The sequence below is a fragment of the Guillardia theta genome (genome assembly GCF_000315625.1).
Source record: "Guillardia theta CCMP2712 unplaced genomic scaffold GUITHscaffold_1, whole genome shotgun sequence".
Taxonomy (NCBI): domain Eukaryota; class Cryptophyceae; order Pyrenomonadales; family Geminigeraceae; genus Guillardia; species Guillardia theta.
In genome coordinates, this window is record NW_005434673.1 from 480,493 (window position 1) to 507,495 (window position 27,003).

The 27,003-nt window shown below is 54.2% G+C and overlaps 11 protein-coding genes across 11 annotated transcripts; 5 read left to right on the forward strand and 6 right to left on the reverse strand.

Moving 5' to 3' along the window:
* Nucleotides 1-182: 182 nt before the first annotated feature.
* On the forward strand, nucleotides 183-763 carry GUITHDRAFT_149744 (hypothetical protein). The gene has a single exon (XM_005842188.1). It carries the CDS (start codon nucleotides 489-491, stop codon nucleotides 648-650), a length of 162 nt encoding a protein of 53 aa, XP_005842245.1. The 5' UTR covers nucleotides 183-488; the 3' UTR covers nucleotides 651-763.
* Nucleotides 764-1,977: 1,214 nt separating this feature from the next.
* Nucleotides 1,978-7,400, reverse strand: GUITHDRAFT_99047 (hypothetical protein; the record flags this gene model as incomplete). Its single annotated transcript, XM_005842189.1, has 12 exons — nucleotides 1,978-2,981; nucleotides 3,035-3,121; nucleotides 3,179-3,640; nucleotides 3,690-3,743; nucleotides 4,005-4,091; nucleotides 4,142-5,611; nucleotides 5,660-5,863; nucleotides 5,917-6,042; nucleotides 6,096-6,909; nucleotides 6,958-7,090; nucleotides 7,141-7,195; nucleotides 7,262-7,400. The coding sequence occupies 12 exons, from the start codon at nucleotides 7,398-7,400 to the stop codon at nucleotides 1,978-1,980; spliced, it is 4,635 nt and encodes a 1,544-aa protein (XP_005842246.1).
* Nucleotides 7,401-8,053: 653 nt separating this feature from the next.
* On the forward strand, nucleotides 8,054-8,950 carry GUITHDRAFT_159078 (hypothetical protein; the record flags this gene model as incomplete). Its single annotated transcript, XM_005842190.1, has 3 exons — nucleotides 8,054-8,145; nucleotides 8,411-8,876; nucleotides 8,918-8,950. Exons 1-3 carry the CDS (start codon nucleotides 8,069-8,071, stop codon nucleotides 8,948-8,950), a joined length of 576 nt encoding a protein of 191 aa, XP_005842247.1. The 5' UTR covers nucleotides 8,054-8,068.
* A 1,171-nt stretch (nucleotides 8,951-10,121) lies between these two features.
* Nucleotides 10,122-10,689, forward strand: GUITHDRAFT_99049 (hypothetical protein; the record flags this gene model as incomplete). The annotated part of the gene is made up of 5 exons (XM_005842191.1): nucleotides 10,122-10,169; nucleotides 10,215-10,319; nucleotides 10,373-10,425; nucleotides 10,475-10,552; nucleotides 10,605-10,689. The coding sequence occupies 5 exons, from the start codon at nucleotides 10,122-10,124 to the stop codon at nucleotides 10,687-10,689; spliced, it is 369 nt and encodes a 122-aa protein (XP_005842248.1).
* A 34-nt stretch (nucleotides 10,690-10,723) lies between these two features.
* On the reverse strand, nucleotides 10,724-11,216 carry GUITHDRAFT_149746 (hypothetical protein; the record flags this gene model as incomplete). The annotated part of the gene is made up of 1 exon (XM_005842192.1): nucleotides 10,724-11,216. A coding segment is annotated over one exon (314 nt), but the record flags the coding sequence as incomplete, so codon positions are not given.
* A 2,052-nt stretch (nucleotides 11,217-13,268) lies between these two features.
* Nucleotides 13,269-14,868, reverse strand: GUITHDRAFT_99051 (hypothetical protein; the record flags this gene model as incomplete). Its single annotated transcript, XM_005842193.1, has 13 exons — nucleotides 13,269-13,392; nucleotides 13,449-13,506; nucleotides 13,564-13,660; nucleotides 13,713-13,777; nucleotides 13,824-13,957; nucleotides 14,022-14,105; nucleotides 14,157-14,209; nucleotides 14,261-14,313; nucleotides 14,370-14,442; nucleotides 14,493-14,579; nucleotides 14,629-14,728; nucleotides 14,778-14,808; nucleotides 14,862-14,868. The coding sequence occupies 13 exons, from the start codon at nucleotides 14,866-14,868 to the stop codon at nucleotides 13,269-13,271; spliced, it is 966 nt and encodes a 321-aa protein (XP_005842250.1).
* Nucleotides 14,869-15,934: 1,066 nt separating this feature from the next.
* On the reverse strand, nucleotides 15,935-20,778 carry GUITHDRAFT_99052 (hypothetical protein; the record flags this gene model as incomplete). Its single annotated transcript, XM_005842194.1, has 13 exons — nucleotides 15,935-16,537; nucleotides 16,586-16,817; nucleotides 16,862-16,979; nucleotides 17,028-17,120; nucleotides 17,178-17,334; nucleotides 17,388-17,490; nucleotides 17,541-17,631; nucleotides 17,690-17,754; nucleotides 17,837-17,931; nucleotides 18,006-18,071; nucleotides 18,130-19,128; nucleotides 19,177-19,345; nucleotides 19,388-20,778. The coding sequence occupies 13 exons, from the start codon at nucleotides 20,776-20,778 to the stop codon at nucleotides 15,935-15,937; spliced, it is 4,182 nt and encodes a 1,393-aa protein (XP_005842251.1).
* Nucleotides 20,779-21,346: 568 nt separating this feature from the next.
* Nucleotides 21,347-23,034, forward strand: GUITHDRAFT_149747 (member of Tic22 family). The gene is made up of 11 exons (XM_005842195.1): nucleotides 21,347-21,617; nucleotides 21,676-21,716; nucleotides 21,768-21,903; nucleotides 21,956-22,048; nucleotides 22,096-22,177; nucleotides 22,225-22,262; nucleotides 22,388-22,484; nucleotides 22,541-22,593; nucleotides 22,638-22,694; nucleotides 22,746-22,798; nucleotides 22,849-23,034. Exons 1-11 carry the CDS (start codon nucleotides 21,399-21,401, stop codon nucleotides 22,970-22,972), a joined length of 993 nt encoding a protein of 330 aa, XP_005842252.1. The 5' UTR covers nucleotides 21,347-21,398; the 3' UTR covers nucleotides 22,973-23,034.
* On the reverse strand, nucleotides 22,991-23,987 carry GUITHDRAFT_99054 (hypothetical protein; the record flags this gene model as incomplete). Its single annotated transcript, XM_005842196.1, has 5 exons — nucleotides 22,991-23,137; nucleotides 23,182-23,391; nucleotides 23,484-23,667; nucleotides 23,712-23,884; nucleotides 23,934-23,987. 5 exons carry the CDS (start codon nucleotides 23,985-23,987, stop codon nucleotides 22,991-22,993), a joined length of 768 nt encoding a protein of 255 aa, XP_005842253.1.
* A 1,027-nt stretch (nucleotides 23,988-25,014) lies between these two features.
* GUITHDRAFT_156767 (hypothetical protein) lies at nucleotides 25,015-25,932 on the forward strand (the record flags this gene model as incomplete). Its single annotated transcript, XM_005842197.1, has 2 exons — nucleotides 25,015-25,595; nucleotides 25,638-25,932. The coding sequence occupies 2 exons, from the start codon at nucleotides 25,015-25,017 to the stop codon at nucleotides 25,930-25,932; spliced, it is 876 nt and encodes a 291-aa protein (XP_005842254.1).
* Nucleotides 25,933-26,076: 144 nt separating this feature from the next.
* GUITHDRAFT_160420 (hypothetical protein) lies at nucleotides 26,077-26,960 on the reverse strand. The gene is made up of 5 exons (XM_005842198.1): nucleotides 26,798-26,960; nucleotides 26,640-26,747; nucleotides 26,440-26,538; nucleotides 26,267-26,391; nucleotides 26,077-26,220 (listed from the first exon to the last, which is right to left on the reverse strand). The coding sequence occupies exons 1-5, from the start codon at nucleotides 26,939-26,941 to the stop codon at nucleotides 26,166-26,168; spliced, it is 531 nt and encodes a 176-aa protein (XP_005842255.1). The 5' UTR covers nucleotides 26,942-26,960; the 3' UTR covers nucleotides 26,077-26,165.
* Between the last annotated feature and the right edge of the window lie 43 nt (nucleotides 26,961-27,003).

The following is a 27,003-nucleotide window of genomic DNA, read 5'->3' on the forward strand; positions in this document are numbered from 1 at the left end:
TCTGCAACCCCTTCACCTTATGACCCCATCAACTCACCAGTCAGTCTGTTTTCGTTTCTTGGTACAAATGAAGGGGTTTAAGACTGGTGGGGTCATACCACCCACCTCCAGCAGATGCACAATCTGCCTCTCGATCTTCCCCACCTGTATGAAGTACCAACCGAAACTATCTTTGTATCTCAACGTGCCTGCTCTTGCTCTCGCCGCCCCTTGTACTTTTAGTGTGTGACAGCAACTCCTTCTGCTCCTTCTGCTCCTTCTGCTCCTTCTGCTCCTTCTACCCCCCCTGCTCCTTCTGCTTCCCCTGCTTCTGCTCCCCCTGCTCCTTCTGTTCCATCCTCTGTTCCCCAAGTGCTCTCTAGCTTTCAGCTCTGATACAGCCCGAGGAATATTTATCCTTGTATACCTTTCAGTACGAGAATGATAGAAGCCCATCGCGTTAGCTTGCTGAATCAGATTGAATGCGATGAAGCATCATCAAAGCAAGAATGCCTGGATGTAACAGCAACGAATCAAAATCAGACTCCGAGCCCGCCAAAACCATATCGTCGGTTGACGCTGAGTACGATCAGTTCGCTGAACAAAACCTTGCACCTCCATGCAAAGCAAGATACGTCAAGAGCCTTGTACAACAGATTAGTTGGTGCTGAGCTACAGGCGGAGTTTGAACTTTTTAAACGATGCACCAGTGCTCCATGAAGTCAAAGCTTGTGATTAGACACTGATTGAAAGATGAGAATAAAAAATGAAGTTCTTCAATGCGATCCTGTCATGCCTCGAAGGCTCACTAAAGGTGGTAGCAGGCATCCATCTCCCATGCTCAAAGAACCACTGCTGGGTCACGCAAAGGTGTCCTTCAGGGGTCCTGAACAGGACCCTTGTGCACTATCGAGCATTTTGAAACCGTACGCTCTCTCCATCGGCCTGACTTTGCTGGGACAGAGGAACAGTATCTACACATTATTGAGAGCAGCTGTACTCAGACAAGAGAAAAAAAAGACTCCCGTCGTCCTGGGATTGTGGTGCAGAGTCGGTCAACGAGAAGAATGTGGCCACAAGCTCATGGCACAGGTCAGTTTGTTGCAAGAAAGAAGTCGGCAAAGCAATAGGGACAGGAGTTCTTCGTACCTCCACCTACTTGTCTGAATTTCGCATCCATCAGGCGAATACTCTTCGTCAGCTGCTCAGGAGGTGGTAGCGGTCGAACAGCCTCGGCAAGCTTACCCAAGTGTTGGCGCCAAACTGAGAAAACCTGGCAAGTTTCAAGACCTTCCCCGTCAAACTTGACGTTCAACACTAAGTTCTCTCTCACAACTTGTTGACGGGGTACAAATTGAGCCGCGAGTACAGCGACATCCTGAGTCCTCTTAGAGACTGAATCTAACACGTCGAGGATGCAGGTCTGCCATGACGAGATGGAAGTCGACCTGAAACCAACCACCATCATCCCTGATCTGATCCCACTGTTCACGGTATGCCTCTGCTGAGAGTGCAGCTCTTCTCGATCGAAAGAGCAGCGAGTGACAAGGAGGAGGAGTAGGGTGGGAAGGATCAAGACCCTGTAGACCTTTGGGGCAGAGGAGCAGCTGACACAGCATGTTCATGCCATTGCGCAGGTAAAGGCTCCTGTCTATCAGTAGTTCCCGAACTGACGGGAACTACTGATAGGCTGCCAAGTCCGTCCTGCCACCGTCGCACAGCGCCTCCCTGGTTTGCTCAGTTGCACAATCACTTGAGTGTACTGAGGAACAGCGGGGACTCGGAACTGAATTTGAGTCAAATTGGCCTCGAATTCTGATTGAGCATGACAAGGAAAAGAAGAAGATCACTGAATGTTCATCACCATTTTCAAATGCACATTACTTGTTACAGCATAGTAAATGAGTTAGTGGTTCCTGTAGCCCGTTATCGCTCCCGGTCTACTACCCTCCTGCATTGCTTTGCAGTATCATGCAACCATGACGGTGATCAAGTGAATCAATTCATGGCAAGGTAGCTGCACACAAAAGTACTGCGAGAGGACCTACAATTAGATACATCCCAATCCGTCTGGCGGAAAGGTATCCCGGATGCGTACACGCACAACTCCTTATAGGAATCTAGGAATACCAAAGCCGGAAACCTGGAGAAAGTGGGAGCCTCTCCCTGGTACCAACGGAAGTCAAAACCGAGGGGTCCTCCTCCACTCCGCAAGCCGATCCACCCGAAGCTAAGCCCAAACGCTGCTGCCACATCATCGTACGTCTCAGCGTCAGGGAAGTAAGCGAGGTGTCCTTCGATTCCCAGCTCGTTGCACTTCGACTCCGCCGCTTCCCAGCTCAAATATCTGTAGGGGTAGTTCACGTAGAGAAAGTCGCCTGACTGGATACACAAACTTCCTTCCCCATTCAAAGTGACATCCGAACACGTCTGACGTGATGGCGTCGTCATGGTGCAGTCAGCTGAAGTCGAGCTCATGCATGGCACAAAAAGGCGGAACTCCTGCAGCCCCCAGAATGTCTTTGCGTTCGATGTGTTCACCTCCCAGTAGTCATAGTCTACTCGGAGCTTCGCCTCCACATAGTCCTCCCTCGGGTTCACTCGCAACACATCAGAGACGATCCCGTCTCCTTCGCTCCACCCGCACTCCGATCCTGAGAATCTATTCGCCGGCAATGTTTGGCTCCAAACCTCCTCACGGTTGATGTACAGTCCTACCTTGACAGGCTGGATCACGTCGATCAGCAGCACTTTGAATTGAACATACACTGAGACATGTTTGCACAATCTCGTAAAGGTCTTTTCAATGCTCGAGTGCTCGGCCAGCACGTGGAGGCCTCCCAGCACTGATCCATATGCCCCACAGCTCGTCGTCCTCTCCGTGCCTCGCCATCCCATGCTCCCGTTTCTCTTGAAGTCATTGTCTTTCAGCTCCATCACTGTGGTGTACGTGCTGTTGGGACACAGCTGGCACCCCCCCCGAGCTGCATCGTAGAAGTATCCTGAAGGTACAGACACGTCAGTCAGCCAGCGCTGTGACGCGGCATATCATCACCAGAGTTGCACATGCAACTTGATCGACGCTGAGCTGAGAATGCCGAGTAGCTGTTAGCTGGACAGGACGAGCATGTGCTTCCCTCGCCTGTAGGACACATTATGACTCACAGGGCAAGGAGAGGAGAGGAGGAAAGGATTTTACCGTACTCGTTGCGATTGCACGTGCATCGACAGGTTCTGATATTGCTAGAGTTGGAAGCGCTACATGTTCCGGGCGTCCCGAGGCTGAAGAAAGCTTGCCCGGTTGTGGGGTTGTAGGACGGAGCATCGGAGCTGCTATCGGCGATGTACTCGGACACCGGGAAGCTGAAGTAAGCACAGAGAGCAGACACGTCATCTTTGCTGAACAGCTGGGCTTCCTCCAGACATGACATGTTCTTCGATCCGCAGATCTGTGAGCATGACTGTCCTGGGGTGTCGCTGGCAAAGAATTCTCCTTCGTACAATTCGCACTGGTCGTTGGGGGACGTGATCAACCGCCCGTATCCTGTCGCTCTCACGCCATAACCTGCCAAGCACAAGCACTCATCTACTGTCCTGCTCCCTGCTATCGACGTGCTGTGTGCTGGACACAGTGAGCAGTTGCCAGCTGAACCGTAGCTGCCTGTATCGACTTCATCAGCCTAACACACGAGAGCTCTAGAGCTTGCTACCTGCTTCGCACATGCAGTCCAGCACAGATGAGCTTCCGTAAGGCGACATGAGGCCTGACGGGCAGCGGGAGCAGGAGGGCCCCTGGTCCAGGAAGTAGCCTACACGTCCTCTTGACGTCAGCAGGAGCTCGACGAAAAGCACCCCTACCTCCCATGCACTGGCATTGCTGAATAGAGGAGCTGCCGGACGGCGACCAGGAGTGGGTGGGGCACAAGTTGCAGGAAGCTTGGGGGCCCCAGGCAACTTGGGTGGAGTTGATGTAGAGGAAGCGTCCTGGTACAGCTTCAGATGATGCAGCTAGTAAGGCGGACCACCTTGTTCGCAGGAGCAGTCGTGGATGGTAGAGCTGGCGGGTGAGGAGTGAGAGAAGAAGGGACATCGAAAGCAGTTGTCCCCTTCCCCTGCATCAGCCTCCAACGTCAGAGCCCAGTACACCTCCAGCACCTGCTACCGTAGAAGTCCTCTAGGCATGGCGCTGCACACACGCACACGCGGCTTGCTCCGAACATGCTGGCTTCGCACGTCGACGGAGAGCTTGAAGAATGGAAGTAGCAACCTTCAGCTGACACGTGGGGAGAGATGATGTAGTTTCCACCGCTCACAACCTCGCAGGAGAGGTTTAGCGTCTGGTTGTAGGGAGCACTGCTACCAGAAGACAGCATGTGCATCATGTGAGCTGACACAGCTCTTATCTCGTCCTCCCGCAGCGCTCCTCGCCAGATCGCAACCTCACTCAACGCCCAGTCCGAGCTCTCGGGGATGAAGCCGTCGATAGCATCCAAACCAACCTCATTGATGCTGAGCTGCAAGTTGCCCAGCAGACCTTCAGCTGACCCAACATAATCGACACCATTCAGGAAAAACTTGCCATACTTGTGGTTTTGTCCGCACAACACCACCCAAGCGTCTGCTGAGTTGCTCAGGTCCTGCTTCAGGTTCCAAGAGCCGTCGTAGAAGGCTTGTCCTCGTCCTCCGTTCCAATGCCCGTGCAGGAAGTTACTGCTCGATGCCTGCAGGACTCTGTTCCTTATGCCGCCGTTGTACCTGGAGATGGAGCAGAGGGTGAAGACAGGGCTTGGGATACTGGAAGGGGGAAAGATAACGACATCATTGGTAGAGCCGTTGACGTACTTAAGCTCGCCATCCGACATGACGCTCAGAGGCTCTTCGATTTCCTTCATCTCCCCGACCGAAATCCTCCACGAGGGTCCATAAAAGGAAGCGGAATCGATTCTTGCCGAAGAGGTATAGATGGGACCAATGCGGATACCATCAGCCGTAGCTTCTTCCATGGGAAGCTCAACTCTTAAGTGAATCTGCTGTAATGGTCGAAACACTCCTGTATGAGTATCGTAGAAGTTATATCGTCTTCCCGCAAGCCTCATGTAACATTCTTTCGCTTGATCGCTGCTTCGAGCATTATCCACAGTCACACTAATCGTAACTCTTCTCGAGCCCTTCAGCTCTGTCGGTATTTCCACATACATGTACTGCGAGATCCAAATATTCCAAACAGAACCTGTTGGAATCACAAGGAACTTTGTGACCCCGTGCTCCACGTATCGTCGATGTCGCACGTGCCCGCTATTTGCTGTCAGGTCCTGCAGTGCATTTCCTCCTGCCCCATGCGCTCCCGCGCTCATCCGGAAGTGAAGGGCCCCCGGTCTCTTCTGCGGCTCCGTCATCGCTCCTCGGATTCGTCGATCGGATGCGATGCTCGCTGCTCTCATGGCTGATTGCATCGTCTCCTCATCGACTATCTGGTTGATCGCTGAGCTCACGCACGTCTTCCCTTCTGCCGCACATGTCTCAGCGCACGACATGCCCGAGGCTCCGAGCCTGAACCATCGCGACTGCTCCTCGACGTTGGAGAAGATGGGCTTGCAGCTGTCTGAAGAATTTGAGATGATCCCAGAGAAACCTACGGATAAATCTCGTCAGTCCCTACGCACAAGAGGAGGGGCCTCACCGTACTGGCACTTGCAGTCCGAGACCTGCTGGCTTCCTGCAAGTGACGACGATCCTGGAGGACAGGACGTGCAGTTGCGAGATACTGAGCCGTAGTAGCCGGGGGCGCATAAGCTGCAAGTTGTCTGGCCGGGCTCCGAGGTGTAGTGACCCGTGCGGCAGGAGATGCAAGAGCTTGAAGGTGACATTATGTCCAGGTAGAAACCTGCTCTGAAAAGTTAGAAATACTGTTTCATGCAGCCTTGTCAGTTGTATCACCCAAGCTGCATAAGCATTGGAAACTTCCTTCTGTGTTGACGCATGTTGTCGTTGCTGCATCGCACAATCCTGACTTTGTCACACACTCATCTTCATCCTCACACATGGTGCCGGAACCCAAGTACCCTGCGGTGCTTTGTCTCAACCCGTTCACTTCTCGCACAGAGGCAGCAGCTCACCTTCCTTGCAGATGCACTCAAAGCTCGCATACGTATCAATGCATCTCGCATGGGTCGCGCAATTGTCAGTGTGCATGGCGCACTCGTTGATCAGGGTGTAGTTACAGCCCGACGCTCCCGTGCATGCTTGGAAGGTCCTTGGCTTCGACCCCTCGCACATTCCGTCCTCCACCTCCACCCCGTCTGACCGTATGCATATCACCGACCGGTACTGCAAGCCGGAGCCGCAGGTGCTAGAGCATGATTCCCAAGCTGACGTACTCCAGCGGTAGGAGCAGGAGGAGAAGTCGATGCAAGGCTGGTGCGCGAGATCAGAGAAAGAAAGGAGATGAGCGTAGCTTACCTCCTCCTCGACTGGAGTTGAGCCAAGACATTTGGTCCAATCCATGCTCATACTATCACTTCTTCGACATGCAATGGAGCGACGCCGGTAGCCTGGCCCGCAGGCAGAGAGACACTCGCTGTAGGCTCCGATGTCCCACTCGTAGGAACACTGGGAGAAGTTGAGGCAGGGAACCTCCGCCAGAGGCTTCGAGCGGTTGGAGCAGTGGAAGTCTTCGACTGGTGCCTGCAGCTTGGAGATGCATGTGATGCTTCTCCTCGCCACTCCGCTGCCGCACAAGCTGCTGCACTCGCTGAACCTGCTGGCGCTCCACAGGTAGCCGGGCTCGAGGTAGTACCTGTCCAGCAGCAGCTGCACGTCCGTTTGGTTTAAACAAGAACCCCCGCATCCCCCTGAGCGGATCTGCTGCTGGAGGGCCTTGAGCTGAGTGAGGATTTGAGAGATGGCGAGGTCGGGCTGGAACGGCTCGGGCTGACGGGCAATACTGTCAATGCACACCGAGAGATTCGTTCAGCTCACCGTGGTCAAAAGCAGTTGAGAGTCTAGCCCCCAGGGCAAGAAGACTTCCTGTACTTCGTCGAAGACAAAGCACATGGCATCTCCTGCCTCTTGCACACAACGATTTTCGTAGTCGCATACCCACACCTCGTACCTGCATCCATGGGAGTGAGGCGCCTCTTTCGCAGTTGAGGAGGAATCAACCTTCCCCTCTGCATGAGAAGGCCCAGGCCACCGATTTTCATCCTTCCGGTGGCTTCTTTGTGGATTATGTCAGACCAATTGTATGGGAGGGAGCAGCGAACTGAGCTGGAGGTGAGGTTACCCCACGGCAGCTGAGGAAGAGAGGCAAAGGAGGCGTTGAGGCTCTTCAGCGTCTCAAGGGAAGCAGAGAGCTCCTTCTTCAGACTTCGGATCTCCATCTCAAGTTCTCGCATGGTCAACTGTTCATCTTGAGTCTTCATAGCAGAGCCAGGATGGGGGAGGGAGATCGCAAGGAGCACGAGAGACAGCAACATTGTTGTAAACTTTCCTTTATTGACTGAACTGAGCAAGGTGGGGAGCTGGATTCTACTAACCCCTCCTTCGAGGTTCATTTGCCAGAGGAAATAGGGGGTAGGGCGTGATTCCCGGAAAAATTTCTGGAGGATCAGGCAACAAATCCGCAAAAACAGCTGGAGTACTTTTATTATAAAGTCTACTTGAAGGCCCGTTTCCCGCCGGCTCCCAGTTTCTTACTTTTAGCTTCTGACTTGATTCGAAGTAATTTGAAAATTTCCTCGAAAGATTCACCGGTACTTAATGGTTATTGATGAGGGGTGGAGAATTTAACTTATGTTTGTTACCGGAAAAACTGGAAACTGGAAACTAGTAGGGAGCCGGCGGGAAACGCCCCTCTAAAACTTATGAGCGGGTTATTATCAATTTCCTGTGCTATAGACGAAACTACTGACAAAAGTCTAACACCTGTAGAGTTAATTCAAGTAGGGGTGGTATGGCATCGCAGGAGAGTTGCACCGGTGTGGAAATTCTAAACTGGTGGGGTGGTAATTGAGGAACGCAATGGAAGGCAAAGGGGTGGATCGGAATTTAGGGGGTGGGGGTGGGGAATGTGAAGAAGAAGCAGTGGGCCATGCGCGTCTGTGTATGCGGAAGTTCCAGCAGCTCGACGCCTAAGGCTTATCTTGACGCCAGCAAGGAGCTGGGAAGGTGATAATGTCGACCATTTCTGAGTCTTTCTCGTGCGTCTCTTGCTGTGCCAAGTGTTGTGCTGCGCTCTTCTATGGAAGTTCCATGCACGCTGCTTAACAATCATTCCATTCGTCAAAGTGAAGAGTTCCGTGATGTATACCTCGATGGTTACATGCCATGTATTATTGTCATTTCCAGGCAAAGATATTGATTCCCAGATTCATTTTTGTCTGAGATAACTAAATCTATTTTACATCTGATCACCCAAATTATTATGTTTCAGGTTGTTGGCAGAGAGGGGACACATCTGTGTCAACGGGGGAGGTAAAACAGGCTGCATGGGAGCGCTCAACGATGGATGCATCCATGCTGGCGGGACCACAATTGGCGTAATACACGAGATGTTTGTTGTGGATGGCGAAGAACACACAGGGTTGACGCAGATGATCGTTGCCCGCGGTGATTGCCTGGCAGAGCGAAAGAAATTACTGGTAGAGGGTGCCGATTGTGTCATTGCACTGCCAGGAGGTGTGGGTACGTGGGATGAACTTTGGGAAGTTGTTGCAGAGGTCTCTTTAGGGTTCAAGAACATCCCGATCGTTGTGATCAACACGAATGGCTTTTACGACAGCTTCAAAGCGATGCTTGCCAAGGCCATGGAGGACAAGTTGATTTACAAGGGCCCTGAGACTCTTGTTCGCTTTGAGTCAAGTGTAGTGGCAGCACTGAACTTTGCTGAGAGGATGCACGTCGCAAACAAAGACGGGCTGAGTGGAAAGACTTCTTCCAGTGGAAGAAAGGAGCACAGAACCACCAAGGCTGAGCAGGGCACAGCTTATCCTTTTGTTGCTGGACTCCTCTTCGGTACGATCACCCTCCTGCTAGTCCAAAGCAAGCTCGGACTGTTACGGGTTTGATTCAAGATCTGCCACGGTTAGTCACAGATTTTCTTTGCCAGTTGTTTTCACTGTCAAGCCATGTTAGCTCTCACCAGACAGCTCGAAGTTTTACCGTGGACAGTCAGTGGCCTCGGGGCAGTTCCCGCTCAGTTCTCTTCTCTGATTTTGTTTCTTCTAAAATAAACTTAAGACTGTGACTTGTTTGATCTTTAGATCGGACCCGCCCGGCCCGCCGGGGCCGCGCGCGGCCCGGCACCGTATAGTACCGGCGGTACCGTAGGCTGCAGTCGCGGCGGCCGGGCACTGCACGACGGTACTCAGGTGTCACGTTCAACTTGGCAACTTGAACGGTTACAATGATCAAGTTGCAGCCCGGCACCCGGTCACCGTCCCGAGTCCGAACCGTTCGGAACCGTGCCGGCGGCGGTGCCAAAAGGCGGCGTGGGCCCCGGCCGCCCGGCCGCCCCGGGCGGGCGGGCCTCCGGTCGGAGGCTGAGTCCGATCCGACTCGCCTCAGCCTCCCGGAGCCTCCGAGTCCGCTCAGGCTATCGGGCCTCCGAGGCTGACGGTCCGATCCGAGCCTCCCGGAGCCGGCGAGTCCGCTCGGGCTATCGGCCCGGGGTTCGGCCCGGGTACCGGCGGTCGCCGCCGTCCGGCGATCAGTGCAAGTATCGGGCCCGGGGCCCTTCTCGGAAGTTCAAGGGTTGCCGCCGCCGCCGGTCACGGTTACCGGAGACTCCTGTAGGGAGACTGGCAGCAGGGGGCATCTTGTTACAAGGACGAAGGAGTGCAGCGGTGGTTCCGAAGTGTGACAGCTTCGAAGACAGACGTCATGCTGCAGAGAGCCGTTGGTAGCATTTTTGCGATGACAGGAAGCGGGAAAAGGGGAGCAAAAGGCTTCCAGGCAACCTGTGTACATTTTCAGAGGCGTTTCGCTGGCTCTTGTGCCAAGTCAACGTGCCATGGCGTTGACTTCGACACACGGATCGAAGTAGGTGGGACAGGTACATGATCGCATGGTGATCAAGGGCGTCTTGCAAACTTCTGACAACTTGGCACCTTGCTGTGTGTGCCTCTACAGTGATTCATTCGAACATGCCTCATGATGACGGAAAGTCCCCACGCACTTCGCCATCTCCAAAGGTGTGAGAAACTAAGACCGTTGGCTTGCCTTGTAATGCCTGGCAGGACCTCGTCATGGCAGGGTTGGCAGCGTGCACGAGCATGACGTTGCAGACAAGGGCAAGAACAATGATAGAGTCCGGAAAGATGGAAAGGGGGAGCTTCAAGAGGGTGAGTTGCATGCTGACAAGCAGAGCATGAAAGTAGCTCACAAATCGGCGCAGATAGATGTGCATGCCTATGATAGCACTCCGCAAGGCAAGCACATGCCAACACGGTCATCTTACAGGGGGGAAACGGAGAGTGTGGCTGATTGGGCAGCGCAGGGTGAATCTCAAGATCTGCGTGACCGGGAGCTTATCTGCAGCTCAAAGGCGGCAACTCCTTGCAGCTGCAGATATGTGGTGAGGAGACACGCTAGAATGTAAAGAGGTTGAACCTCACCTCTTATTGCAGTCCAGTCAAACAGATGCTCAAGGGGAAGGTGGAGGAGGGAATCGAAGTTGAAGTTGTAGTTGAGGAGGAGACGGGCACGAGCTGATTGTGCGAAATTTGACATTTCATCTTGGCTTGAATTCAATGATCACTTCATTACATGCTGTATGCCTTTTGAACCTTTCTCATCTTGCAATTGAACCTCTCTCATCTAATACATATTTACACACCGCGTAACAACAATCACGTTAAGTCGAACATGTCTGAGTATTCTACACTTTCAACAGGATGGATGGGGTCAGATTCATGTGTTGAACCATCACCCATCGAGCTCCATCATGAACATCTCTTCTTCAAACCTACTGCATGATCTACTACGTGCTCCCTTTTTCATACCGGGCAAGAATGCATTCGGAACCACGTCGTCAAGAAGGTCGAAGTTGTCCTCTGGAGACAGCATGCCATCCTCCAGTGAAGAAGGCAAGTCATCAACATCCAGTGTGCTGTCATAGCTCGGTGTGCCGTTTTCCTCGTCAGCCCACCCGTCGGCTGGTTCGAGGTGTACTATGATCCCATAGCAATCGTGAACTGAATGAATCCTATAGGGGACGCACGAGCTTTGGATCAACATGGCATATCCCTGACCTCCAACAGGGAAGTTCATGGTCATGATCTGTCCATCTCCCTGCTTCAATTGAACTTCGACAGACTGCTCTCCCTGCATCTCATCTGAAAGTATTATGATGCATGTGAATCCTGCCTTGTCAATTTGCCAATCATCGCTTGCTATTTCGCCCTTGCCTATCCTTCTGATCTTAGTTGAGATTCCTAGGGATGAATCATGTACGACGACTGGCACCTGATCATGTTTAATGTCACTTACAAAATTCGAACAAATTTTCACATTGCTCACGTCAATCATTCGATTTATGAGGTTTGAGAATGTATCAGAGCTCCATAGATCGCAAAGATTGAGAGAGCAATGATAAAACTCGGATTTGGCGGAGTCAGAATTCATTTCGAGTATGAGCTGCAATGCAAGCTTCAGAAACAATTTGTGATACTACATGGGGAGTTCAATAAAGCATAGCAGAAAAAAATTACCTCGTTTCTGACTGCTTGGCAAAATTGATAATTTAGCATGGGAAATGGGTCTGAGCAGGCAAATGACGAACACCAAGCTGTTGCCTTCTTACCATATCCTAAATCCTGTCAAATTTGCTTTCTGTTAGCGCAAACCTGTGAACATGGAAACACCAACATGGCAACCGACATGCGCAAAGACATCAGATCACACCAAGACATACCGAGAGTGTGTGTGATGAAAGAGGCCCTTGCATGGCTGCTTCAAATGCGCTCTTCGACATTGCGCGCACGACTCCTCCACGCCCTGGCGACGCCATAGCCAACGACGGCTCGTATGGTGATGAGGAGATAAGTACCCTCGGACTGAAGGGGTGGGGGTGACACTATACCCAATATTACGACTGCAAGTTACAGACATTTGTATGGGTAGGGGTACCCTGAGTAGGGGTGTGTGTTTTCAGCCCATTGACTGAAGGGGACACTGAACTTACCACCCGTACGTTTTACATATATTTGAAGGGGTGATTGACTCCACCCTACCCGTCATGCTCCACCCTACCCCCAGGTACTTGTTCTGTACTTTTGCAGCCCTCATCCTGTGACCCTGGTAAGCGCTCGATGCCAATGAAGAGGGGTAGGGGGTATGAATGCAGGGGTTTTAAATGCTATTCCTGGGGGGGGTGATGATTAGCATCGCAAGGGTACTTACGCTGCAATCGTGATATCCAGGGGTGGAGATTATAAAGGTGTGAATTAAAAGGGGTACCTGGGGTTATATTCCCCATTCTTGGTGGGGGTAGGTCGAGTAAAGTGCACGAAGCCCGAAGGAAGGTAATAAAGGCGTAGTTACCCACCCCCACCCCCAGGCCTATTCCCAGAACCCATGAAGTCCATTCAAATGATCACCCCCTCTTCCTCCTTTCTTTGAACCCCTTTCTCAAGGAGAAACCGTGATTACTACCACCCTACCCCTGAGAACCCTGGACCTCGGGCGGGCCGTAGGGGAACATTAGCTGCGATGTGACCCGAGGCTAAAATAAAAATGATTTAATATCCACCGTGCCGTGGCGGGCCGCTACAGTACCGGAGTCCGGCCGGCGGCTTGGCCGGGCCCGGGGGGGCGGTTCAAGTCAAGTTAGTTAGGCTCGCCTCGGGCCGGGCCTCGCCTCGTGGACGGACTCGACTCTCATGTTATAGTAATGGTACGGCCCCCGGGAGTGGATGCCAGATGATTGAATACTATCATCGGATACAGGCCGTCGGCAACTAATAAGCCCGGCCGGGCCTTATGTTAGGCGGGAACATAGAAACTTTGCAGGGAAGAAACAAGAGCCTCCATCATCATGGCATCAAAACTTAAGCAAAGGTTGTGTGTTCATAAGGTTGAACCGTGCGACATATTTTTTATTAAGCCCGTAGGCCCAGTGTCCCCGGCCGGCGGGGCCCCGCGGCGGCGGCCCGTCCGATCACCGCCGGGCCGGTGCCAGCCGCGCCAGAGTGACGCCGGCGCCGGCCCAGCCTGAGTCCGGGCCCGTCTCAGCGGCCGCCGAGCCGGGCACCGTTGAAGTTCAGTATTACACAGTATCAAGCCTTGATGATTCAGTTTGTTTCTGTCTGCTGTTTCACAGTGTTCACACCGACCGCGGTGCTGGCACTCGGAGTAGCAGTGATCCCCAGGAGGCCACAGGCAGCTCCCCAGAAAATTGAGACTCCGAGCTCGAAGCTGGTAAGACCGACGCAAGTCACGAATCACCAAGTTGAACTCAAGCTGAAGAACACCTGTAGCGCGAGAAGAAGGAACGAAAGCTTCCAGACTTCTTCTTGCCATCCTCAGCCCCTGCGAAGCAAGTCGGAGCCAGTAAGAGATGCGTTTGCCTTGGCCCCGCAGCTTTACCAACTCCCTTCACTCTGGCAAAGTCCAGCTTCCATCCGCGGCGCTCAGCAATCTTCCTCAGCCTTGAGCCCGGGCGGACTACGTACGCCTCTGAGACCTGGATCATCTCAGCTCCTGAAATCCGGCACAGCAACCAGTATCCTTGTCACCTCCTCCAAGAACGGCACGTCATACATCGAGTTTCCCACGCCCGTCGTCCCCCTGAGGGTTAGACCTATGGGTCCAGCCTGAGTTGGGAGGAGCCGCCAGGGAGTCTATACCTGATCCTTTCAAGTTGCTGGGGAGATGCTCGAGCAGCTTCTGCCTCTTCCTCTCCAGCACGCACACGTCCCCCAAGACGTTTCCAGTATACCTCCCGTTCTTGATCTCCATCCTTGTTGCGATGACAGAGCATCTTGAAGAGGCGGAGAGGGCATCAGACCACAATCCATGTCACGCTCTCCACAGGTAACTCTCACCCCAAGTCGTGTGCCAGGGACTCTATCATGGGTTCAACATTGCCGGATAGCAGGAAGACTTTCCTTCCAGCTCCTTGCTGGGCCCTAGACGAGACTTTCAGCGACATACCCTGAGGGCAGCATGTGCGGATCAACCGCAAGTGCTCGAGAACTTGAGGGTATGCGCGAGACATAATTCCCGATGCGACCTGTGGCATCCATCGATGAGTATTGGAGTTCAACCGCGTTTCCCTCCTCACGATCTTGGAGGCCAAGGAAGCGTCCTGCTGTGTGACCCCTCTGAGGATGATCCCTACAAGAAGTTGATCAGCCTGTGGCTTCTTCTCGTCCGGCCATGAAGCGCCTGACCGGCAAGGAGCCTCGCAGCCTTCGCTTCATCGAAGAGGGCGAGGATGCCGATGAAGGGAATTGTAAGACATATCTGCGACCGTCTTCGCTCAATCGCTGTTGCCCGGCACTTGACATGTTCACCTGAAACCTCTTGATCGCTCTCTGCCTCGGATGCGGGAGAGCTCCGACAAACCACCAGGCGCAGTGCCCCATGGTTCCATGGTACAACTTGAATGAGTCGTTACATCGAGATAATTTGGGGCGGGGGGGGCGTTACTGTGCCGTCGACGTCGTAGTAGCAGTTTCCTCTGTGCTCCTGGGAGCCTCCACGGAGATGGAGAGATGTTGGTGCAGACAGCCTCCTCCTCGACTGATGGCTGGGTCAGGAGAGGGCGACTAGCAAGCTGTAAAAATTTATCTGCATACCAGCGCGCTCCCAGACAACAATCCAGCGCTGCTGAGGATCTAGATGAGGGTGAGAGGCAGGTTACCAACCCCTGGCAATTTTACCTTGCATCTGCTGTTGTGGTTGAAGAGACTATGAGGTGGGATCCATCTGCAATTCAACGCACCAGTGTCACATGACTTCACCCTCCGACGTTGAGCTCGCGACGATTTCAGTTCTCAATCCCTACATCACATCTCCTTTGAGTTTACATCATCCTCTAGCCTCCATTGCAATTGTCTAGTGCATATAGCCTTTTCCTCCTGTTATCCTTCTCGTTCCCTGATTTCCCATGGCCTACACCCTTCGAACCGTTCATCTGTTCACCCCCGAGTCTCCTCCACTCTGCTTCCTTGTCCTCTCCTGTCTCCTTGTACAGACCATGCCGATCTCTACTCTTCTTCGTTCATGCTCTCATTAGTCACATTCTCTCCCTCCCATCCTCCTCCCTTCCATCATATCACCGGATCGGCGATGCTGCCATGCCGGATGCCTGGCCGGATGCTGTGTGAGGTGGGGGCCGTGTGCTGAATGAGGAGCATTATATGGGCTGCCGGCTGGGCGCCCGGCCACCGTCGGGCCCGGGACGCCGCTGCGGGGTCGGCCGTGGCTTTGACCGACTCACTAACTCAGTGTCTGTTCAGCTCAGACAGACAGTAGTAACCCGGGACTGACTGAAACAGATGTATTTGATTCACAATTTTTCACACTGACAGGATGGAACTGGCAACTGCACATCGGCCATCACTTCAAGCCTTGTCAGACTGCCCTTACAAGTCATCGCCGGTCCATTGCGGGCCGGGTTGTTGTCCTGACAGTGATCATGCATCGTACTACGCGCCTCCGAGTCACTGCCGCCGCAGAATTTGGCACTTGAACTGAGCGCCCGCCGGGCGCTCGAGCCACTCCCGGCACCAAGAGGGTCACTGCAGTTAACTTGCACTGGCGAGTTGGCCCGCAAGATCCTCTGCCTCCCTCAGAGTCTGGCTCTGACTTTCAAATTCAAGACAAGGATGGACTCCTTGAACCTATCAGACTCAGACCGACGGTCGCGACGTCACAGTGACTCAGTCAGGGCTCAGAGTGGACTTGACTCGTCAACTTGGCTGCTCTGCCAGGCTCGACCTTCAAGCCAGTTTCAACTCGCTCCCTGCAGGTGTTGGGGGTCTGGGGGGAATTTGACATCTGCCTTGTCAGCTGCCAGGATCCGATCGCCGTGGAGGGCCAGCAGCACAGGGAGGAGGCAGAGGCCGAAGAAGGAGCCGCAGACGACGAGCGCCATGTACATCCGGAAGTAGTAGACCACGAAGATGCGGCTGTGAGCCAAGCCGAGCACGGCGACGCCGAGGAACTTGGTGACGGCGATGCCGGAGAAGACGGCACGGCCAACTCCTGTCACAGCCCTCACCACCCTTGCATCAGCTGGGCCCTTGCTGGATAGGAAGGCATGAGTGAGATGGACGCTGAACTCCACGGAGATGCCGATGGCGGCGACGAGGTTGACAGTCGAGAGCGCGTTCAGCTTGATGTCACACAGCCCCATCACGCCGACCATGACGACCTGGGGCAGGCTAAGAAGGAAGGAGGAAGAAGGAAGGAGGAAGAAGACCTCGATGGTGACAGCAACGAACATTATCAGAAATGCACAGAAAACGTTCTGCAGTAGCAGGACGAGGACCAGGGCGAGTGCTGCGATGGCGAGCGTCGAGACCGTCAAGGCGGAGTTCTCTATCCCAAGATACTACAAGGAAAAGCATCAGCGGGAAGTTCCTGGGCAGGAGGAGTTTACCTGCTCGAAGAAAGCGTAGAAGATGCTGTAAGCATACACGTCCAGCCCGAGGTTCTTCCTGATCTTGTCCACCAGCTCTTGAGAGAAGCTGAGAGCTTTGATGTAGTCCTCCTGGGTCTGGAGAGGAGAGTGATAGCCCATGAACCGGAGGGCCGTCAGCTGCTGCACTGAGAACTTCCCCAAGTCGTCGATGTTGCGCTGCCTGCCATGGTTCTCCAGCGCTAGGATGGATCTGCAGCAAGTCAGTGTGAGGAGAAGCAGAAGGCATGTCAGCACATGTTCCCGAGATCAGCCGTATAGTGAGCACCGCACGTCGAGCAGCTTGCAGCTTCCCCTGGATCGGACGGGCACTCCGACTTCATGAAGTAGCTGAAAAACGTTTCGATATCCGCGGCTAGCGGCATCACTGAGCTGCTGCCGAGGCAAAGGAGAAAGCGCTCACCTCGAGGAAAGCTCAGGTTGAGAGGGACGCAGGAGACCTGCGCTTCCTTGTACTTTGCGTAGCACAGGCGTTGGCAGAAAGGAGCTTCGCCTCCTTGAAGGGCAGTCAGTCTCCCCCCCCCTCTCATGCTCTCCTGCTGTTCTCCAGCACCTTCCGGGCAAAGCCCTGTTAGTCGAACTCCCCAGCAAGCTCCGGCTCCTGACGTTGCGTTGTACTTGCGGAATGCCGAATCTGGCAGGGCATGAGCGAGGCAGCCCCCTGCTACCTTGCATGGAGTAGCAGGGGCAGAAGGACAGGCGTCGGAGAACTGGAGGAGGAGGGTGTGAGGAATGGTTGATATGCCGTCAGTCGTCTCCTCACATAGGTCAAGGTGTCGTTGCAGGCGCAGAGGGGAGGGAAGGGTTCGTCAGGATGAAGCTTCGGTGTCCAATGAGCAGGGCAGACAGGCCCGCGGGTTCCGTTTCTGCTCGTCGACAGTGAGAGGAAACGGATCAAAGAGGGACAATGACGTACGAGTAGAGAGCCTGGCGGCAGCAAGCACGGGAGGGGTCACCTCGAGAGGACAAGAGCCAGGAGATCAAGTCGTCCACGATGCTTGCAACGCCTGAAAACATGCGCCATCAGCCTCGGTCACATTCCCCGACGTCCTCAGAGGACAAGACCGGATGCAAGGTATGTCTTGTCTGGGTGACGAGCTGCATTGCTCAGGAAATTGCCAAGGGAGTCCCTGGGTTGTCAAAAACATGAGGAAATGCGCGGTTGCAGTGAGAGAGTTTCTGTACATGTCGCAAGTCTGTCGAGTACACAACTTCCGTAGAAACTCCGTGTCTGTCATGTCGATGCTCTGAGACTTGGACTTGTTGTTGCCCCATCCATTGACTACGAAGAAGACCGGCGGGCCAACCTACAGGTGAGTTTCAATCAAAACCCCTCACATCGTGCTCAAGCTCGTGCTCAAGCTCGTGAGACAGGAACTACCTGCAACAAGTTCGCCACGTCGTAGAAATATTTGACGAGAAAAGAGTCCTTTGGCAGAGCGTCCGTCTGCAAAAGGTTTATGACTACGTCCAATTGTCAAGGTCCTCCGGAGAGATCAGCAGACCTGCTCAAGGCCGAGCTCCACGAAACAGGAGCATATCATAGCAGCAAACAGTATCAGGATTGAGATCCAAAGAACCAGCTTGTGATAGTAGGATGACAAGAGCCAGGCCTCTAGCGTGCTCTTCCCCAAGGGCTCCCTTGGGGGGCTGGCGGCTTCTCCACCACCCTCGTGACGCTGCTGGTTCAAGAGATTCTCATCAAGATCAGTAGGCTGATACTCAAGATGCATCCAGCTCTTGATGGAACTCCATGTAGAAGCGATGCAATCCTGGTGGTCTCCCTCCCGTGTGCCTGTAGTATGCTCATGGCTGATCTCGAGGTAAGACAAGCAGACAGGAAACAGAGTCAGTTGTATCAGAACGTCGGCGACTACAGCAAAGCATGCAAAGTATGCAAATGACTCCACTGCAGGCATCCCCGTGCTCGATCCAAGAAGGAAAGCGATCGATTCTGCAGAGGCCGCAGACACGATCGAAGGCCCAACTTGTGCTAAAGTTCTGGCACAGGCCTCAACCACTAAATCTGGGTTGTCGTTTGAAGTTTCAGCGCCCGAGGCGTCAGGCTGTCGATTCATCTCCCTCGAAGTCGATTGAAGCTGGTAGATGGACTCATCAAAACTCCACACAAGAATGAAAATGTTGTCCACCCCGATGGCAAGGATGAGGAAAGGAATGACTTCTGAGAGCACTAAAGTGGCTTTGATTCCGAAGAGCGAACACAAGGTACAGGCGATCAGAAGGCTGACAATGACCATGAATATTCCTGCTGATGCCAGCAAGATCCTCTCCTTCACCCGCCTTGGCCTGCATTCTGAATTTCGCTGTCGTCCGATTGACAAGGACACGTACATAAACATCACTGCGTAGCTCATGAGGACCGTCGGGATGTCATTCGAGCTCTGCCGGTCCAGCTCGTCTTGTAGCGCTCTTTCCATGCTGTAAGTTATCTCCAGCCTAGATCCTTGTGTCCGGTCACCATGCTTTGCGATCATCTCCAGAGCCTGTTAGCCCCCCGGGTCAGCGAGGGATGACTGTGAATATTGACTCACCTTAGATTCCCAAACAAGGGCACGAGCTTTGCTCCACTCATCGTTGTTGAAGAGGTAAGTCACAATCAGCGCCTCGCTGTCCGACGGCTCCACCTCCCCACCTTGCGCTCCGAACAGAACCTTGGGAAAGATCAGGGGCAGCCCAGCTCGGGACCAGCAATCCCGTTCGCTGCCATCGGGTCAACTAACGTGAAGAGGAGGACAGGATCACCTTGCTCCGAACTGAGCACAGCGGTCGACCTTCTGTTTCAGCGCTGCGTCACAGTCGCTCTTATTGCTCGGCCCCCATCCGTTTTTGTCCTGGCAGGCTTGGGCAGCTCGCAGGCTCGAGATGTTCGTCTGCCAATATTCGGTCACGCTCTGAACGAGACAGCCGGCGCCGGGGGTCGGCTGGAAGCAAATGTCTTGGATCGTCCAGACTTCTCCGACCTCACATCTCGCACCCCGATCGGCCTCGACCAGCTCTTCACAGCTGATTTGGATTCCCTCCAGCTCAAGCTGCAGGTCTATCAGCTCTTCCAGAACATTCAGATCGATGGCTGAGGTCTGCAGCTCGTCTGCGTCTTTGCTCCTGACAATCATCATCTCCGTCCTCCAGAACGGCCCGAAAGTAGAGTCGAAAGAATGCTTCTCCTTGGTGCAGCGACTCTGACTGCCTGCCCAAAGCTGGACAGGGTCGGAGATCTGTTGTATGGGTTTGTACCATAGGGCGATGAAGCAGCAGAGGATGATCAGACACCATATTTGCGATGTTCGCTGGCGATTGCTTGCACAGCTTTCACCAACCCTGTACAGAAACCTGTAGATCGCATTCTTTGATTCGAACTGCTGCGAGATGTGCTCGAGACGTTTTGAAAACTCTGCACTCTGCCGAGAGCTTCCATCGAGGAAGTCGATTTGCACATCCGGGGGATTATGTTTGGTCAGTGCGAGAGTCAGAAAGAAGATGAGAAGCACGTAAGTAGTTGCTAAAACAACATTCACGTTCAGAGGGAGGAATGGATTCATCCGAACTTTCCACCACGGTATCCCCTCGTCAGACTCAGGGATAGCAGGACATGCATCTGTGCAGTCACTGCATTGGCATGATAGTGTCCTGTCGGATGTGTCGCATGCTGCAACAGTTTGATTCATAGCCGCCCCGAAACCATCCAGCAAGCTCAGGGACTGATTTTCATCCCCGAGCTCAAAAATGATCTTCAGCGGGTTCTGGCCGCTCGCATAAGCCGCAGTGCCCTGAAACGAGAGGAACGACTCTGCGTCGTTGGAGTTGCCGAACGCCATCGACATGGCTTTCTGTCCACTTGCTGCTACCGTCACATCCTTGCAAGACCGGTACAGCCTCTCAGCATAACCTCGATCCACCAGGACTCGCACCGTCTGGATCGTGGAGATGTTCCTTACGGCCGAGACAGTCCCACCACATCCTGCCATCGCGCCATTCTTGGCATTGTTGGGCTCTGGCCAGTCATCGGTACTGCATGGCGATGCATCCTCAACCTGGATGAAGTTTCCCTGCGTGCTTGAGCAGGTGAATTCGCACCAAAACCTCTTGAAGTTCTGCCAGCATGCCGGGCAACTCGCGAGCATACCCTCTGCCATCGCAAGCTGCTCGCTCAACGTGTCCAGTTGGTCCTCGGAGCAACACACGTCGTCGGAGGATGAGAAGGCCTCCCCACAGACTTCCTCGATCCTCGGGGCGACCTGAGAAGCCTACAGCATGGCATCAGGAGGAGCAGCGAGCGCATGTCGAGCTTTCATACAGGGCGAGGGGATCGCTCGTCATCTGCCAGCTGGCATGGCGCTCCTTTCCCAGGAAAGGGGCAGAGGACGCCACCGGCCTCACAACCCTCAGTACCTGGAGGGCAAGAACATACTGGGGATGCGACGCAGACGCCGCGCATGGTACACAGCCCGTGAGGAGGAGCTGAGAGGGGAGAGAGGGAAGGAGATGATGGTGATGATGATGATGATGATGATGATGATGATGATGATGATGATGATGATGATGATGATGATGATGATGATGATGATGATGATGATGATGATGATGGAGGGAGCAAAGAAGCCGCCAACACCAGCATCGCCATTATGCCGCCCCCGCTCCACCCGCCCCGTTCAACCATCGCCACAAACTTCACCGAGGCGGGCCCTAAATACGTGAGGCCATACACTCCCACCCTGTCACAATGGCGGCGGCCTCGTTGGCAGCGGTAGCGGCGATGGCGATGGTGGCGGCTCCTTCAGCAGCCTTCCATGTCTCCCCATGCTCTCTCTCCTCCTTCTTAGCCCTCAAGGCGATCCATCCTCGTCCTCACGGCTCCCTGCGCCACTCCAGCATCGGGCCACAGCAGGGAAGTCCAGGGCCCAGGCGATCCGCGAGCCCGAACAATGGTGCTCGGGGGTTGCAGAGCTCGGAGAAGGGAGGAGCAGTGAAGATTGTGAGACAACAACAACCAGTGTGCATGTGTGCACACGCAGCTGACGATCCTGTTACAGCTGATTCCCATCCTTGGCGTCGGCTTCGTTTTCGGAGGGCTGTGAGTTCCACATGGACCCTCTTCCTTCCCATCTGACGCCTGACCCTCAAGCTTCCCACTCATCAACAACGGACTCAACTATGCCAAGTTGGATTCCTCTATCTCGGGTGCTGCGACTGGCCTGAAACAGAAAGAGATCGACGAGAAGCTGAAGCGAGTGCCGGCCTTTGCCGTCACCGACGACCAGGCAACCTTGATGATGGCAGGAGATGCTGCTAGCAGTGACAGCGGTCGTGCAGGGAACTCCGTATGTCGCTGAGTACCAGGGCAAGAACAGAGGATACTTCTTCCTCAACCCCAAGGATGCGGAGAAGTTCAGGGATAGAGTCAAGGTGAGAGTGGGCTGTCTGGTGGAAAGGCCGCTCAGCGTCTGCAATAGGAGCTGCAAACTCAGGGGAGCTCGGTCTCTGTTCGGACGACCACCCTAGATGAGGCCATCAAGTACATCAAGTCAAAAGCGAGTGAGTGTGAGAGGAGGGAGCGAACCCGGGGCTGACCGACGGCGCAGACTCTGACCCATTCGAGATCTTGCCCTATGGAGAGGAGGTGCGAGGACAACCCCCCCCTTCCCATTTTTCCCTGCAACTTCCCTCCTCCCCCCTCTTTCTTTTCCTTTCCTCTTCCCCCTCTTCCTTCCCCCTCCCCTCCGTTGATGCAGCCCTTGTCGTCAGATTGAGATCGCAAGGGGCATCAAGAACCCAGAGAACTGCGACATCTGCTGGGGTGCTGAGGGGGTAAAGGAGAAGATTCCGGTGTACCTTGTGGAAGGTGATTTTCACAGCTCCGCCCTCCTGCCTCCTCCTCATGATGAGTCCTTGTGCTAGGACTGGGACTGCAGAAGGACAGCAAGGTCATCACACCTCTGTTTTTCGACAAGGTGGCTGCGGTCAGGCTTGCGTGTTGGGACTGAGTGCAAGCCAGGCAGGAGCAGAGAGCTTTTACAGGCAAGCGTCTAAGACCGGAGAGCCCAAGTTGCAGGTCAGGGGAAAAGCTTGTCCTGCCATCTGTGCAGGACTGAAGTGAGCACAGGTGTTGGATCTCAGCGCTCTCATAAAGAAGATGAGGAAGGGCGGGAGCACCGAGTAATCACGATAACAAGTCCAGGAGACTCCAACTGATTCGGTTCCTTCAGGTTCAGGAAGGTTGTTTTCTTCCCCAACAAGGACGCGATTGAGTATGCCACCGGAAAGCCAGCTCAGATTCTAGCAAGCGATGGCAAGAGCCCATCAACCATCTTCCCCCCTGAGAAGCCCTGAGCAGCGAGTGCAAGGAGGTCAAGATATTTCACTGCTATTGCAACAACTATGGTACAGAGCAACTCGATTGCACTGAGCAAGGAAGTCTTCGCTAGTCCTCCTCCACTTCATCGTGTTGCAAGTCCCGCAGGCGGCAACGCATGAATCCTTGTTGTACACCCTCACCTGCCCCTCCTCTCAGTCACCCGAACCTCCTTCGTCTTCCAAACCTGCGTCACCACACGGTCCAGCCCGTTGTAATGCTTGCCCGGAATCGTCTCTTTGCCGCAGTAGTGACAAGGCTTCGCAACGATGGCTTGAAAGTCTTCCTGTGATAGCGCGTAGGTCTTGGACTTGGTCAGGTAGCCAGACAACCTCTTGGGCATGAAGTTGTCCCGGAAGGCCTCGGGGTAGCGACCGAAATCGCCGAGTCCATTTGCCTGACGAAGATCAATAAGGAGTGAGAGGAGGTTGGGGGGGGGGGTGAGGGGGGGGGGGGTGAGGGATGGAGGCAAGGGGATAGAGTGCTCACGGTTGCAACGTGCTTGCAAATCGCGACAAAGTCTTCCTGGGAGTGATTGTGCTTCATCTGGTTGCAATCGGAACATGCAGGAGCGGTGTTGTTGAGCGTGTATGCTGGGATGGAGTGATCGATACGATTGATCCCATTGATCCCCTGCGAGTTCTCCTTTGCCGCACGACCGCAGAACGCGCAACTGCCATGGCTGTAAGCATCACCGTTGGTCCGAAGGGTTCTTACTTCCGCCTCATTATGGCTTGTGCCTGACTATCGAGCAGGTTCCATGACAGCCTCTTCTCGCTGGCGATCTTCTGGTAAGTTCTGATCTGATGGATAGTCACGACAGAGAGAGTCAGAAACATGGGCAGAGCAGAGACCTTGACGATGGACGGGCATCCCTTGCCAGGCTTGCGCTGCAAAAAGGTCAGTTAGCAAACTTGGCAGCGACGAAGCCTCGATCACGATGATAGTCTTCTTCTCCTCCTCAAGAGGTTTTCTGCATTGTTGGCACATCATAGGAGAACTCTTTCTTTCTTCATCCCCCCGGGGATCATGAGCAGCTTTGCCGGCATTGCGGCTGGCAACCTGTTGACCCAAGGTGAAAAAACTCTCCAGACTGGTCTGGTTGTGTTTGCTCCTCGAGTGCCGACAGGAGTAGCAAATGATGTTCAAGGCGGAGGACGGGGAACTTCGCTTCTTCCTGTGCATGTCGATCAGTGAAGGAGATCGGCCCAAGTGCGCAGGACCTTGCCGTCTTCCTTCCTGCTGGCAGCTCCAACGACGCATCATCGAGCTTTGGCGAGAGCGTGGCATCGTGGCAGGATGCGAGTCGGGTGTCATCAAGGAGGAGAAGAAGAGCGAGAGAGAGGAGGAGGGAGAGAGAGAGAGAGGGTCTGTACATGTCGCATGCTCCTGCCGATCGCCATGGTCTCATACTGCAGCCATGGCGGTTCAAAAGCTTTCACATGTGTTACACGCCCCAAGGACGGTCCCTACCCCCATGAGATTCATTGCAATCAATAACCCTTTCTTTGACCAGGCATGTGAGGGAATGTACCGGTACTTTGTCAAAGACCACCGGTAGTGAGATCCTCTTCCATGGCGTTCGCTCAAGTATGTCGATGACACGTCGCGAAGGCGGGGGGAGAGGGAGGGTGAGGGAGTGAGGAGCAAGGGGAGAGGTAGAGCTCATGGATGGACTGAGATAGGACAGGGAGGGAGGCCAGGGCAAGGACACAAAGGTGCGGAGGAGTCAGGGTGCGGAGGAGGCTGAACAGGGGACGCGGGGAGGGAACCTGGCGCTTCATCTGGGCATCGCAGGCGTCAGACTCCTGTTTCATACCTGCTCACCAGGATGAAATGGTGGGTGAACCTTGCGGGTGGTGTTTTCTCTCTGGGGATTTGCCGTGCGGGGTATGTTGCCTACGTGTATCGTCCTACTCCGGATTATTCCAAGGAAGGGTTCGGGTATGAACCGACCAAGAGACGACAGATCAACTTGCACCAAGAGCCTGTCGAGCTTCTAGTTGCCAGGAACATCACCATGTCCCTCGGCAAGCTCGTCTCTGAGTTCCTCATGAGGCGGTTGAACTCCCTCCAGGTCGTCGAAGACTCGAGGCACGAAGCCTGGCTCGCGAGGATAAGGAGTAGGCCCGCGGGCATCCCCCTCATCACGGTAGCCAACCATGAATCCTGCTGCGACGATCCGGGGCTGATGGGAGCGCTGACTCCATGGGACGTTGCCATCGACCCCATCCGCATGCGCTGGGGCCTCTGCACCCAGGAAATTTGCTTCCCCAAGGGCAAACATCTGATCCACACCTTCATCGGGTGCGGACAAGCGCTGCCGATCCGGAGAGGAGGAGGAGTCGACCAGCCGCTCCTGTTCGACGTGGCGCGAGAGCTCGCAGCAGGGCGATGGGTACATGTGTTCCCTGAGGCCAGGGTGGTCCAGTCCTGCACTATCGGCCTTGACCCCCTCACGCGCCGGACGGCGGACGAGTTGAGGGAGATGGGGAGGCTCAAGTGGGGAGTGGGCAAGCTCATTGCGCACTCCCCGGTGACTCCCATCATCATCCCCCTCTACCACAAAGGGATGGCTGGCGTCATGCCGCAGAAGAACAGGTGGGTTTGTAAGGACGAGCAGACGTACGACTACGACAACAGGCTGCTCTCTGTCTTCCCGAGGGGAGGAGGATACGTCGTTGTGCGGTTCGGAGAGGAGATCAAGGTAGACGACCTGATCTCTGAGCACGAGAGCCTCTACGGCCCGCTCCCCAAGGTGACAACAGAAGGGCTGCAAGACGGCATCATCAACTGCCGTTGGGAGTCGACGCAGCAGGAGAAGCTCTTGTACAGTGCGATCACGAGGAGGATAGAGCATGCGCTCCTCAAGCTCGAAGAAGACTCGAAGGAAGCGCTCGAGTGCCCCTGCACCCGGTTCGTCCACAAGCGAACGTGAAGAATAAACGACAACTTCGCAATGACGCATTGCTGAACCCAATCAAACATTCAACTATCTCAATCTCATCTGAGCCAAAGACCTGAGCTGAGCTGCCCTGTTCTGATCTGAGCTACAAGGTTGATGAGCTCGCAGTGAAAAACTACCACATTTCAAAATTTAATCTTCCATCAAGGCGGTTAATCTCTGTCATTTCTGTTGTGTCCGTCTCACAACAGCTCGATGCCATCTGCTTAGTAGCCCTGGTAGTAGGCCTTGCGCGGAGCTGCGTTGGCCCACGGCTGGTACCTGGCGCGGTAACGGTAAGAAAGGAATCAATACAAGGGCTACTCACTTGGGGTCCAAGATGTTGGAGATCTTCTCATGAACTCCCGTGTACTGGGAAGTGTGGGGAGTGGAAAAACGCTTCTGAAACTTCTTGTTCTCGGCCTCGATCTTGGCAGCCTTGGCAGCCAAAGCCTGACCACTTGGTTAGCATACAGTTCAACGGTGCTTCACCTTTGAAACCTGGGGAGAGTTGTTCTTGCGGATGTTGGCGATGGCGATCCTGTCTTCCCAGGAGTTCTGTCGGCTCCAAGGAGCGAAGTAGCCCATGTTTTGCATGATCTTGGATGGAAATTGTTAGAAGAATGTTGTGAGGAAAAGCGGGAGCTACAAGCAGCAGCAGGGCAAGGGAGAGCTCGAGAACAAGTAGATATGGGACTTACTCGTGCATACTGCTGGGGCATGGAGAGCTTCTTAGCGTGCGAGTGCTTCTGTGCAGGCTGAGCAGTGCTCATCTTCTCCATGCGCACGCGCTTGCCGTTGAGAGATTGCTGGCACCCCATTGGGTCATTGCCGGCAGCAAGGTCATGAAAGGACTCACCATGACGTTGATCATATCGAGGTCAGTCTGCGGGAAGCTGACGAGAGCCGTTCGCCGAGTAGCCGTGATGTTGACCATGGCGAGGACGGAAAGAAGAGCGACGCCAGCCATGAAGGCGGCGAAGGTGCGACGATCGTCTGCCATGGTTTCTGAAGAGTCAGCTGCGGCAGTGCTGCGGGGCAGTAAATGTACACTAGGCCATTGGC